This window comes from Sprattus sprattus (assembly GCF_963457725.1).
Source record: "Sprattus sprattus genome assembly, chromosome: 15".
Classification (NCBI taxonomy): Eukaryota; Metazoa; Chordata; class Actinopteri; order Clupeiformes; family Clupeidae; genus Sprattus; species Sprattus sprattus.
In genome coordinates, this window is record NC_137913.1 from 26,558,073 (window position 1) to 26,572,683 (window position 14,611).

General features: G+C 40.2%; 1 protein-coding gene across 1 annotated transcript in view; it reads left to right on the top strand.

Moving 5' to 3' along the window:
• Window positions 1–14,611, top strand: part of LOC308376365 (integrin alpha-2-like) — a gene marked incomplete at both ends in the record, with an annotated part of 140,772 nt that continues 126,161 nt past the window's right edge. Inside the window, 2 exons of the mRNA XM_080852659.1 lie at window positions 1–149; window positions 248–360. Of these exons, the coding sequence (XP_080708785.1) occupies window positions 1–149; window positions 248–360 (262 nt within the window). The remainder of the gene's footprint in view (window positions 150–247; window positions 361–14,611) is intronic.

The window sequence follows — 14,611 nt, forward strand, 5'->3', positions numbered from 1 at the left end:
ATGGTCCATCAGACGACGTGTGGAAAGGATGTTGTTGGGCCCTCAGCCTCTTTGGAATGTGTCGATGAAGAGGACACTCCAAGTGTGAGTTGTCAGCTGAGCGCGTGTGAAAAAGCAAACGCTAAGAGCATGGCTGTTGGTGTGGTGGGGTCAGAGATGAGGGGGTGGGGTGGCTGACTCCACTGGGAATGGGCTGCTGCTTCGTGCTGAAAGAGCTCACTTCAACTTTTCAGTGCGCGCACAACAGCCCCCCAGACGAGCTGGAGTCTCTCGCCACGTCCCCCTGGCTGACTGTGAAAGTCCTCGCAAGAGGCCAGACCAGCCACAACATCCTCTCAAACGGGGCAGGGGTGGTTAGGGGTAAGGCCCTGGGGGGCATGAAAACACAGGCCACCTGTGGAAAAACAAATATGTCAGAGTATGGAACATTCTCTTAACCCACATATGGACCTTACATGTTGACCCCTACAACCATTTCAAATATAGGCACAGCCTGAACATGTCTTTCTTTGACCTATAACTACTTCAAACCAGACTGTCTGTTGAAAGGTTTTGTCAAATACAATTTGCCTAGCTCTTTTCCTATAGCTTATCAACAGTCAGAAATGGCTACAATTGTGCCTATAGCTATTTTTTGGACAATAAGGACTGAATTGCAGAAGATTAATTAGCAGACAACCTTCCCAGCTTGTTTTTTTACTGAACGTTAGTCAGATACGATGTGGTATTCTACCAACCGATGGACACAGCATTTCACCGGATTTTGCTATCAGTTTGTTGAATACCAACTGTGCTATTTTACCAGCATCTTGTCTAATATTGAATCTCCTAATACCAGAGGTGGTTCATCAGGGCCTTCAGGGAATTCTCTGAATGACCTCCTAGATTGGATAGAACAATGCATGCTTCTAATAAATGAAATAAAAGAACAAAAACCATTCACTCTATTACTAAATAAATATTTCAATTTTTTTTTTTGCACAAACTGTATGAATAAACTGTGGAGGCTCACAGCGACACCTGATGGTTGATGATAATATGTCAGAGTTCTCACCCAGCACAGGGTATTCTCCAAGCCCAAGAGAATACCCGTGCTGTACTATGCATTGCCAATAAAGACAAGCATGACAGTAAAACCAACCGATCAAAATGCCTTGTGTGAGTACAGGGTATACTGGATATTCTGTAGCGGAACTGACCATGTTTTCTTCAGAGGCTTGTGCAGGCTAAAGTGAAGTCTTTTGCTAGCAGGTTACGCTAATTGAGAGAATGGCTACTGATGAAGAGGTTGTAGAGACGGCAATGGAATCTATTCTGAAAGCTGCCACCGAACATCCGTGTTCAGAAAAGCACATTATTGCTGCTAGAGTGATTTACAGATGAGTGAACAGATAAGAAGAGAGACGAGATGTCACAACAACAAAAAGTTGCGCTTTATTGAGTGTGAGCAAGAACAGCCTTTTTAAGGTCAAAACAAAAAAAGGTCCCTTGTGTTTGTCATAATATATATATATGGGCCATTCTACCGAATTGGTGCAAAGTCAGGTCGGAAATATTTGGATTTTTTTTATGTTTTATTCCCAAAACTTTGTCCGTATGTATATTGTACCATATCTAAAGTACACATATCTAGCAAAAGAACAGTCAATTTTTATATTGTATTTTCAGAATGTGTTGGAACGTTTTTCCTCTTCCAAAAATTGTCACTACCAAAACATCACATTTACTATAGTAAAAAAGTATTATTATTGACCTGTTCAGATTGTGTTTTCTTCCCTTCTCTGAAGGGTATTTTTACAAATATTTCTTGAAGGTTTTTACAATGAAATCCATAAAAATGAATTATTTACCAAATTTTCAAGTTCAATTTATAGAATTCATCAAAATCTAAGTGCAATATTCTTTGTAAAATGCAAAATACTGATCATATTGATTCCAGAGTTCTTGATTGATGACATTGAACATACATTAATCCAATCAGTATCATAACATTTTAGTTGATTACTCAATATACTTATTTTTTTACAAAACATCCTGTTTTTCGGTAGTGCTGCACTGTTTCGGTAGTGACATCCAGTGTTTCGGTAGTGACTGCACTGTTGGATGGATGTTCATTTCTCTCCCAAAATCTTCCAAAAGGTGCTCTGGGCCGCTCTTTAGTCCACACAACACATTTATTTAAAAATGATGGGATTTAACTACTTACCATTTCATTTTGTCACTACCGAAATCATCAGGTCACTACCATATGTTTCGGTGGTGACTGTTTCGGTAGTGACAATTCTAGCTAACTTTAAGCATAAATAAAGAATTCTAGCAAGCACACGGCTTACCAACACATCTTTGAAAAGGTGAACACACATACAAACATAAGATTTTCCATGAAACCCCAAAAGGTTTACTTAATTGAAGAAAACATGCGTTTCGGTAGTGACAATTCTTAAGGTTACACGTCGATTTTCAGACTTTGGAACACATTTATATAAAAACTATGGGATTTAGCTACTTACCATTCAACCATGAGGGACAGAGATGCAGTGTCACTGCATGGTCAAAAATGCAGAGTCGTGGCTAAAACACAGGCTCAGCCAATGGACTAAAACTCTTGTGTTTCGGTAGTGACATGAAAACTAGGGACATGATTTTTTGAGTATAGTAAATTGATTTAAAAATTAAACCCACAATAAATCTAAATATTCCAAGTTCTGTTTCAACCCAATCATAAAGATCTTTGAAATTAAATCATTGAAAAAAATCTAAAAAAATTGAAAAGTGTTATTTGAAGGCATTGAAATTTAGATGTCAGGGTTGGGGACAGCTACTTCCCAATAGAAAGTACCCTATAAATGATGATTTTGTATATATTTAGCTTATCACTATCTCATGTAATGCATTGGGTTTATATAGACCATAACATTTTCTAATTAAATATCTATGCCTAAATACCTAATTGTTTTGTAAATAGTTTTTATTGTTCAGGGACTGCATATTACACGAATTTGGTAGAATGGCCCATATATATTGTTTAATATACGTCTCTGTAACAATGAAAATGTAATTAAAACATTTAAACGTGTTATTACATAACATAATATAAGTAACATAACACATCAAGATTATTGTCTCATCAGGTCAAAATATTAATGAAGACCCCATTATGAACAAGTAACTATTATAACACATCATGTTGATTTGTAATAAAAACACTGACATTTGAAAATGACAGACTTCTTTGTAAACCCTTTTGTTTTATAAATGTTTTAATTAATATTCCGCAAGTATTTCTACTAATGATCCCTCTGGTAAAGAGATGGCTCTGTGACTTTATTGTTAAAAGATGTTATTGATGGAGATAATTGTATATATGTTTTTTAGTGACTTTTTTGTATTACTGTAAACTTCTTTTTGATTATTTCAGATGTACAAATGAAGTAGACGAGAAGAGAGCACAAATAGAGAAGACAAATCAAGCACCCATCATCTTTCATGCAATGGCCGTGTAACACAGCAGGCCTTGAAAAGGCCTTTAAGCTTGTCGCCATGGCAAACTTCTCATGAATTGTTCCCCTGACAACTGTACATCCAAAGGCATGGTAAATCTGAACCCACAACTCAATTCCACACAGAAGAAAGTATTATTCTTGTCCATGGAAGCAATCAGTAGGAGTTTCATTGGGTTGATTTAGTTGTTTGTGAAAGTACATATAGTTATCCTCTCAAAGCCTTGGAATTTCATGCTTCCAAGGTTTCACATTGTACCACTACTTTGAGGTCTGTGTACTGGTAAAAAGGGGATAATATTATACCACTTACAAAATACAAATGTGAAGGATGATAATTCAAACTGCAATGTAAGCACGTCTTGACTATTGTGCGTTTTGTAGGACTGTATTAAGCCTTCCTGTGCAAATGTACTTGGTTTTCTGACTAGCCTACAATCGATAAGGATTCTTGTTAACAGGAATTGGTGTCAGATAAATCTTTTTTAATTGGGTCATTGGTTTACTTAAATAAAACATTCTTAAAACTCAATTAACCCAAAAAGCAGTCATCATCCTCATCACAATTATAATATAATAATTTTTGCTGTTATTATATATTATTATTTCAAATCATTCATTCCAAATCTTTTAAAAACCTTTGACACAATGAGTCATCTTAATTTAATGGTCTATTTATTAGTTCATTCAGTTCCGAATTTTACAATCCTTTTATCATGACACTCAAATGTAGGAAATGTTTGACTGTGATTCACACATAAGTGCATTTGAAAAATGAAATGGCCAAAGAAACAACAACTTTAAAAGTGAACACATCAAAGATGTGCTAATTTGTCTTGTCACATATGCAGAGGAATACTTTCCCCAAACACTAGCTCACTGGCTAGTGCACCAAAAGTAGCTATTCACCAAAAAAGTGACCCTATAAACATACCGATCACAACAGAACAATAACCACAAAACAGTGACCAAAGGGGGCAATAGCTCATGTTTGTATGTTCATGTGTATAAAGTGCTTCATTTTTGAGACGTGGGCAAACTTACTTGTTCCATGTGTGTTTCTCTCTTTCTGTGTGTGTGTGTGTGTGTTTCTCTCTCTCCGTGTGTGTGTGTGTTTCTCTCTTTGTGTGTGTGTGTGTTTGTGTGTGTGTGTGTGTGTTTCTCTCTCTCCATGTGTGTGTGTTTGTTTGTTTGCGGTGAGTGTGTGTGTTCCTGTGTGTGTGTGTTTCTCTCTCTCCGTGTGTGTGTGTGTGTTTCTCTCTTTGTGTGTGTGTGTGTTTGTGTGTGTGTATGTGTGTGTTTCTCTCTCTCCATGTGTGTGTGTTTGTTTGTTTGCGGTGAGTGTGTGTGTTTCTGTGTGTGTGTGTGTGTGTGTGTGTGTTTCTCTCACTCCATGTGTATGTGTGTGTGTGTTTGTTTGTGGTGTGTGTGTGGGTGTTTTTCTCTCTTTCTCTCTCTGTGTGTTTGTGTGTTTCTCTCTGTGTGTGTGTGTGTGTGTGTGTTTCTCTCTCTCAGTGTGTGTGTGAGTGTGTTTCCTTCGTGGATGGGCTCCATGGACTTGGTAACCAGGCAGGTGATTTGTGGGTGATTACTGGTGCTTACGTTAAAGCAGGTACAACCCTGATCCAAACTCTGATAACATCTCTGTAACCATAGCAACACTAATCCACGCTAAGCATCAGCAGGGCTGTCAAACGGATCTCCTCAGTTCATGTCAGCTCATATCCATTAGCGGAACTGAGCTTTAGCAGCAAGTTGGCTAGTCATATTTGGATTACATTTTTCGAACGGAAGTGTTCAACATTGGAAATGACTTTTAATTGAACATTGTTATCGTAAGGCTGCGTCAGAAGACACAAATTGCAAATTTCACATAAGTATATTATTTTAATTTGAGAAAAAAGACTACAACTTAAGTCCTCGACCACTCCTGACCCTGAAGAGACTATCTGGTCATGTGGTTAAGATGGTCATTACTGTGGGGACGATGGAATAATGAAAGCAAACATTTCCCAAAAAGGTGTTTCAACCCCTCAGCCTCCAACCCACCTAACCATCTCTGCTCATCCCGTTAACTAATGAGGTTTACCTGGGGGTGCAAATGGACCAGTGGGCCATTGCAAATCTGACATCTGGACAACATTTTGATGAGGAATCTTGATAAATGGGTCAAACCCCAGACTTTGGAGGCTAGAACAGGTGGCAGAGCAAAGCCCTTCACATTCAGGGGGAGATGGCAGATAAAGCTGACAATGACAGGAGTCACGTTGCTCTGGTGTCAGTGCCTTTATCGCCCCTGAATGAGGAAATAAAAACGCAGCGTCTCCTTTAGAAATCTGAGGGCAGCCTTACAGAAAAATGTAATAATTAAATAAAGAATCTTAAGCCTGTTTGGAACTGCCATGAACTCCCCCACTGATCGACATATAGTCTATTTTTAAAAGGAATGGAAAGACCCTATTCTACTTTTACCCTCTTGGCTGATACCCAGAGAAGATAGCACTTATAAAAAATTAAACAAGGGTACACCTTAATCATTTGTTCATGGAACCAGTGGACTGGGACTGCCATGCGCTGATGCTTTTGGACTCAAAGGTTCCTCTGTTATTCCGCACAGGCAATTTGGGTCTGATGGTGATGCGCAGAGACAGTGGGAGTGAGAGTAGGACCAAGAGAAGTGCTGAGTGGGTGCCGGGGGGAACAGGGAGGGAGAAAGAGGAGCCCCCCCCCCCCCCCCCCCCCCAGGCTTTCAGTGAGAGTACGTCTAAAAACACACAAGCGGTCTTATCACTTGACGCACTGTCCAATGACTTCTTCCCTATCACTTCCATGAATTGCTATCTTGTTTCACTCAGTGCTTAGAGAATAATCAGAATATGATTCAAAAGAGACATTGTTACTCAGGAGCTTGTGGGTTGGGAGGAGGTGTAGAGGTGGTGTTGGTGATGGCAGCCCAGGGGCATTGAGTTCTCAGGCAGTCAATTATCACCTGTTATTTATTCATATATTTTTTTACCCAACTGCTATGACAGTACACCTTCTAACCTTTCAGTCCTTCGAGACAATGCATAACTTACATGCACAGACACACACGCAATAGATACTCTGTGTTTGTGAAAGACTTGACGTGACATGATTCGTAACTTTAAAAGTAGTAGGCTTCATATTCTCCAGATTATTGTCAATGTGTTTCAGTGTTGTATACTAATGAGGAATGGATGAAAAAAGGGTTTGAAATGTAAAACATATTCCTTAGGCCCTATACTGAATATTGTAAAACCTACTGTACAAATGCAAGTACTTGCTCAGCTGTAAGGTATATTTCTGGGTGTTATCCAGTGTGGATCATGTTAAAATGTTCTGTAAGTAGACACTGAAGCAGTGTACTTACTTATTAAATGACAAGTGACAAAGGTTTCACCTTGCATACTGTAGGACAGTAAGAGGTAATAATCACAAGGTAATTGCAGTGTAGCAACGTGCAATTACTGTAGACTGACAGTTACATTACATTTGCACAAGTTAATACAATGGCATAAGGGCAATGTAATCCATATCGCTGATGAAAGTACTTCAAGTTCCAGCTTTTGCATGTTGTCTCTGAAAATGCTTAATATTTTACATCAGTCCCGCTTGTAAAGAAAATAAGTATGAGCTATTTTCTGAGAGCCACACATTTTCTGAAATATTCAGTGACTAAAACCAAAAAGTCAGTGGAACTTTGACATAACTCTGAATGTGTCAGGGCACTTCAACACTTTATGTTAACCCTAAAGGCTTAATGATAACCCATAGTTGTAACTTGTACCAAAGTTTAATAGTGATTGAGGAAGCATGAGAATGACACATTCTGTCAGGTTCACGTGTTTGACTTGTGTTCATCTCATGACGCATTAGACTCAACAAGGCTTTACGATTACACAGTGACTATATTTACATCACTTAGCAATGGCAGACAGTGTGCATGTCTGATAAGATTCTGAAAGTCTTATCAGGTTTTGATTTTGTCTCATTTCAATGAAGTGACATACAGGGTTTCCCCCCTGCCCTTCTGAGCACTTAACACACTCGTTGTAGCGTTGGTAACACAGAAACAACCAACCGAACTGGTCACACACACACAAAAACACACACACACAACTCGTTCCTTCTCTTCTGTACGTCGAGCCTCTGAAGTGAAAGGCACCTCAGCGCGGCCCTGCTGTGTTCACGAGGCTGCGGGGAGGATAAAACGAAGGCCGGGATCAGGAGTGAGCACGTTCAGATGGCATATGGCCCTGAGAGGTCGCGAACTTGCTTCCCCCTTTGTAACTCATCTTCAGAGAAACATTCATGGGGCCTGACCTATTGCCTACCATAGCCACAGTGCTGCGCTTTACCTGCACTGCTCCACACCTAACGCCTAAAAGAGTGTATACAATAATGACTCCTTCCTTGAGAAGCGCAGAAAATATCCGTTTTTCGGACATGATTGTATGAGAAATAATTGTCCAATAATACGCATGAGGCATAATATGGTAGGATGGTGGCTTTTACAGGAGCAAAATTCATCGCAATCAGACTGCAATTATTCTGTCAATAGGCTCGCTCCTAAGGCAGTGTGATCGGCAAACTGCACAGATATGATTCTTACCACAGCTACAATTCGTGTGTGCCGTTAATTCTTTCCACACCTGAAATTTGACCTTTTGACTGCATTCAGACACTAAAAGCTCAGAGTAAATCAAGTGACCACCACAAATACCAAAGACAGACCTACTGCTTCAAAACTCAACTCATTTGAACACATCTTAAGTCTGTGTGCTCTGTGTGCACACAATGCAGATGGAGTACTTCATGGTTTGGAAGAATAACTTTATTTCGTAACATCTTCTCCTGCATACAGATTAGACAGCCAATTCCTTTCAATTCAATAGTTATTTTAAAGCGTAACAAAAAAAAATGCTTAATATGTACTGATGTGAAGAATGGAGGAGATTTTCTCCCACTGAATAACTTTATCAAGCACAACCTGCTGAATACAAGCATCTCTGTCTCTAAAAGCTTCTGAAAGGCCACACCAAAGATTGGGTTTCATTATATAAAACAGATCGATAGAGGCGGAAGAGTGAAGAAAAAAAAACACCTCCCTTTTCAGACATTTACAGTATGTGTTCAGGCGTGCCGAGGCCCCATCCTCCAAACCACTTAAAGTCTAGGTGTTCTCTCAGCTTCCCCCAGGCTCCAAAGTCACGGTTTTACAGGGCAAAGAGACACACGCGCGGGAATATGAGAGCCAATTAACGCGCTAATGGGACCAAATATTTTCTTTACGGTGTGATTATATGCCCTTTAATTTTGATGTGTGGGATACACAGGGGGCCCCCTGAGACACTTCCTACAGTGTCTGGCAGGGGGGGGCCAAAATGCAAGCCTGCCACCAGTGTCCTAGTATTTAACCTGTCCACCAATCACCCTGGTCCTGCGTCCCGCGTCCTGTCCCCTAAGTTTCCACCCCGTGCCTGTTCTCCATCACACTGGCACTTTCACGAGGACGCATGAAAGTGATTAATGGCTGCATCGCCCTGCCTCATCTCATGCAAATGATTCACCTGCACCAGTCCCAACACCCCCACAGAACCCCCGCCACCTCCACACCAACATCTCCACCCTCAGCCGCATACAGCCAGTGATGGAAATTATGTGGCATTATTTATTTGCCGGGCACACGCCCACGCGCAGGGCAACTTAATGATCCAAACAGTTTTGCATATGGACTATTTATACCGCCACCTAAGACAGCTTATTTAACCTGGTATGCCTCTGGATGCTGACATGCTGGTGTGTGTGTGTGAGTGTGTATGTGTGTGTGTGTGTGTGTGTGTGTGTGTGTGTGTGTGTGTGTGTGTGTGTGTGTGTGTGTGTGAGTGTGTGTTTGTGTGTGCGCAGGCTGTATGTGGCTTATTACGGCACTGTGCGTGATTGGGGCCTGAGCCATGTTTGCTTTGATTAAACACAAACAGGATTAGTCATGCTATTTGCAGTGCACAGGGGCGGGGAGCACTGAATGTGTATAGATGACACAGAAAGCAGTGTGCTGTGGTGTGCAGCGCTGTCGTCTCCTCTGCTCTTTTCTCCTCAACCCTCTTTCGCTCCCTCCCTCCCTCTCCAACGCTCTCTCTCTCTCTCTGTCTCTCTCTTTCACTCTCTCTGCCACCCGCCTCCTACACCTTCATCCTCTGATACATGACTATCATAGTAGCTCTTAGAGACAAATACAAAAACATACTTGGCCCGGTCACACTCAAACTCATACCAAAGCCTTTGAGCCTTGACCTTGTTTTGTTTCTAATCCACCAGCCATTTATAAATATAAATATATATGTATCTTCTCCTCTTTTTGGAGGGCCTAGGTTACAATTACAACAGGCGGAAAATATTGAGAGAGTGGGGGGGACAGAAAACAAAAATAAGCTTGACTGTAAACCATTGAACAGGCACTTAGCCATCATGCATATTATGGTAGGAAATTGATTCCTTTCCTCTTCAATTTGTGTGATAGACAGAGAGGTGTCATCTAGGCACAGAGCGTGTTTGAGCACACCAGCAGAACTGACTGAGCGGACAAGCTCTGTTTATGAGCTGCTGCACGGGATAAAGGGGAGGGGAAACTGATTTTCAACTGTAGATATATTCACTCAAGGCAAGAATTTGAAATGATAAGATTGTATCACTTGAACATTCTGACCAGTGAATTGATTTTACAAGAGGAGCAATTTGTTGTTTTTAATTTAACCAAATGTAATATAAAGGACGCACACAAATGTATGGAAGCATGACATTACAAAGGAGACAGCTGAAGGAGATTCTACAAAACCATGATACTTTTATAAACATGGATATTCTAAACTACTGAGAAATAACAACCAAATATACAGCATACATTCTGTTTTTTTCACAAGTTAATACAATGGCATAAGGGCAATGTAATCCATATCGCTGATGAAAGTACTTCAAGTTCCAGCTTTTGCATGTTGTCTCTGAAAATGCTTAATATTTTAGTCCCGCTTGTAAAGAAAATAAGTATGAGCTATTTTCTGAGAGCCACACATTTTCTGAAATATTCAGTGACTAAAACCAAAAAGTCAGTGGAACTTTGACATAACTCTGAATGTGTCAGGGCACTTCAACACTTTATGTTAACCCTAAAGGCTTAATGATAACCCATAGTTTACCAATACCATAGTTTACCAAATTTAATATAAAGGACGCACACAAATGTATGGAAGCATGACATTACAAAGGAGACAGCTGAAGGAGATTCTACAAAACCATGATACTTTTATAAACATGGATATTCTAAACTACTGAGAAACAACAACCAAATATACAGCATACATTCTGTTTATATAAAAAATGATCAGACATATGCCCTTACTGTGAAGGATTACAAACAAGTTCAAACGTGCCAATATGTTTCCATCATTCATTTGGGGGCTTTTTTGTTATTGACAGTGGCTGTTGCCAGCCTGATGAAATCAGGGACATTAGCAGGACCCTCTGGAGCAGATGAGCCTGGCCTAGAAATCAAATTCCCTCGTTAGAGCCCACGGGTCAGAGATCTCTCAGCTGACTCAGTTAAAGCGCCTTTAAATGTCAGCTTCTCTGTGGCTAATTAGCAATCATGCTAAGTATGCTTCCTTCATGTCTCACCATTCCCTGATGACACAAAATAACAGTCAGGTGTTTCCGAGGAAACAGTTACAAAAATAAACACTGATACAAAGAGATTTTTTAATTTCACAAATGTAACCCAAATTCAATTAAGACATAGGAAAACAAAGATGTTTCTCTATATCTGGAAAGGCAGTTTCCTTCTCTCTGAAGCTACTATGTTGACTGAGCAAGCAGACAAAAAAAGGAAGATTTTAATAGATATATAAATAATGGATAAAAATATATGTTTCTCTCTTTTTCTTTTCTTTTTTTACTTGTGTCGTCAAAATGGTAGGTGCTTGTTTGTGGTGGAGTGCTGGTGGTGGCGAGGACAGGGGCTGGAAGCCTCGTCCATTTTGACATTCACATTGGAACAGTAATGATCCTAAAAGCTGCAATTAAGCTGACTGTCAGAACACAGGGGGTGTGTGGGGGTGAAATGCTTGAATGCTGCAGGGCTGCACCTATTACGGCCTGCGGGGATTACACAGCGACGACATCTTGCCTCCACCTCCTCTCTCTGCTGTGTGTTTCATCTCTTTCTCCCTTTCTTTCTCTCTCTCTCTCTCTCTTTCCTAACATATACATATCCTGAGTGACATTTTATCAGATTTTTTTTTTTCTTAAGATAAACCACTGTCAAGCGATTACCAGGGATGTATGTCAACGTCTGGTCTAAAATGCACTTGTGAAAAATAGAGAGTAGAATGGGTAACATGTGCATTTACTGGATGACAGATTATGCAAATAAAACTCGCATCTATGGTGTGTGGTTTGTAGGGGGTAAAAAAAAACCCTCAGTTGTTAAAACCCTCGTGTATTGTACGTAATGTTTCAAAATAGCAAATACGGCAGAAAAAACACAAAAGTGATTTCATCTTCACAGATTTATATACAGACAAAACAGAACAATACAATCAGCAATGTAACGTTTTCCTTATTGTTCTGAATAAAATAAACAAATCAACAGCTAGTGTAGTCTAGCCTCAGTGGTCTCATCTACCCACAGTGGTGCAGCAGGTGAGAAGACCAGCCCCCATCTCCAACTCCTGGAAATAAAGTCAGGCAACACCAGGTGGGCAAATCTATCAAAACCCTGGCATACACATGGCTGGTGCGGGGGAGAAATCATTTTAATTAGCTGAGTGAATGTGATTTGCTGAATACAAGGGAGCCTGGGCTCTGCTCGCATTAAAATTGGTCTAATTTTCAGTGAAAAAGTCCCATCCGAGCAGCCCTGGCCATAGTCAATCAAGTTAAAAGCTACGGGTGTGTAATTTGATTTGCCAATATAAAATGCAAATGAGGTGATCAAGTGGAGTGGAAAGGAGAAGCCTCTTTTAAACCATCAAGTTAAATGTGAACAGACACTGGACTGGTGGCAGCAAGAATGTTTTAGCATATTCGTTTGATTAGAGCTACAAAAATTTAATTAGCACAGCTAATTGCTTGACAAATTGCTCAACATTACTCAAAAGGCCGATTTTTTTGGGTAGTCCCCCCCCCCCCCCTTTTTTAAATACAAAAACAGTGCAAACCCCTCTAACAACAGCCCCCACCCCCCAAACATGTTTTTTTTTTTTTTTTACAGACCAAATGGTCCCTGCCAATATGTGAAAAGCATAATTAAATAAATGGAAGATGGCACAACAGTCCCTTACAATGGCAAATGAGATAATGCCTATAATTAGGCGGGACACAAGTCTGAGTCCATATGCTGCTCTCCACTTCTGCTAGACTGGGCTATCCCAGTAGCGCAAATCTAATAAGGCCTGTCTCCTTAGGAAGGGCCTCAGGGGACTGGGACCAGCTCGACCAAAAGCGCACGAGTGCACAGGGCCTAGAGATTTGAGTCAGACACACAGACACACATATACAAGCTAGCATAGAGGCTCCAAAAAACCCCCATAAATTCCATCAACACACAAACATACACACACACACTTTCACACAGTGACTCATACATGTGCTTGCATGGGCGTACCAACTCAAAGAATGGTCCTGTCCGTATAACACTCATCAATATACACAGCCAGACAAACACACACTCGCAAACACACACAGATGGACATCTCTTTACTAGAGCATGTGTTACTCTCACATTTAACTGAAGATACGTAAAGGGTTGTGATCTATAAAGATCTACATGATTGTCAAGCATTTATGTCATCAGAATTGGTGGCTGCATCTTTTTGGTCTTTTACTACCATATAAAAACAAAAGTTATTGTATTTAAACATGGCGTGATTCAATAAATAGGTATGTGTTACTTTCACAGTCCGAGTTTTAAAACAGCCAGTAGTTAATGGTAGGTCACCTTCATAAGGCAACATCAGCATGGTCCATCACTCATCCCATTTTCCTCAGAACAATGAAAGATATATATTATATTCCATGATACCTCCCACAAGTCAATCAACTAAATCATTTCAGCAGCCATAACCTATTTTTCAACAATTTCTTCAGCACCGCAACCCCCCCTGCCCCCTCTGTCCTCCCCAAAAATAGGATTTCTTAACCTTTTGTCTGTGAGTCTCTGGAGCTATATCATTTTCTCTCAGTCTGCAGCCGCTAACTCAGGGCTTTCATCAGGCAATCCCAAGACAGACAACTTACTGCCTGGACGCCTCTGAAAATATAGTTTGAACTGTCAATCGCCACACAAACCTCATTGATGATGTATGTGCAGGGGAGCGTGTTTTTGTGTGTGTGTGTCTGTCTCTCTCTCTCTCTCTGTGTGAGATGGTTAAACAGGAGTGTCTTTCATCCATACCACCCTGGTCCCCATGGGTCTGTGTTTAAGCTCATTTTGTCTGGCTTTCAGTGAGGGAAGAATGCTACCCAAAGCGCTGACGGTGCCCGTCTGTTCCAGAGGAGTATAGAACCAAATAAAGGAGAGATTTCATCTCCCGATTACGAGAACACGCTGAAATACTGCAGACAAAAAGAAAGAAAGAAAGAAAGGAAGAAAAGAGAAGAGGGAAGAATAGCAGAGCAGACTGTTGGCTGGCTCTTTTGGTTAAAGCCCTGTGACACTAAGCATTACTGGCTAATTTGACCCAGTTTGAAAATACAAGCATGATAAGCAGCTTCATATTTGTTAAATAGACTGAAGAACAATTCATGTTACTGAATTCAGCATTTCAAATACATAATTATTTTGCCCACCATATCTCACCTCCAGTTTTAGCATAACAGCTAATAAAGTCTTCTGGTTTCTTGGGCCATACAATTTTAATTCCACTAAAAGTGCATTAAACAGAACTCCCTGAGACATTAATGCAATTAATTCCTTCCCTACTTTATTATCCATTTCATGACTTGTTATATTTTATATCTCTTGCCCCTAATTGTAATTGAAGTGGCTAGTAAATTACATTTGAGATCATCTGCAACCACTGCTGAAAAAAAATGTA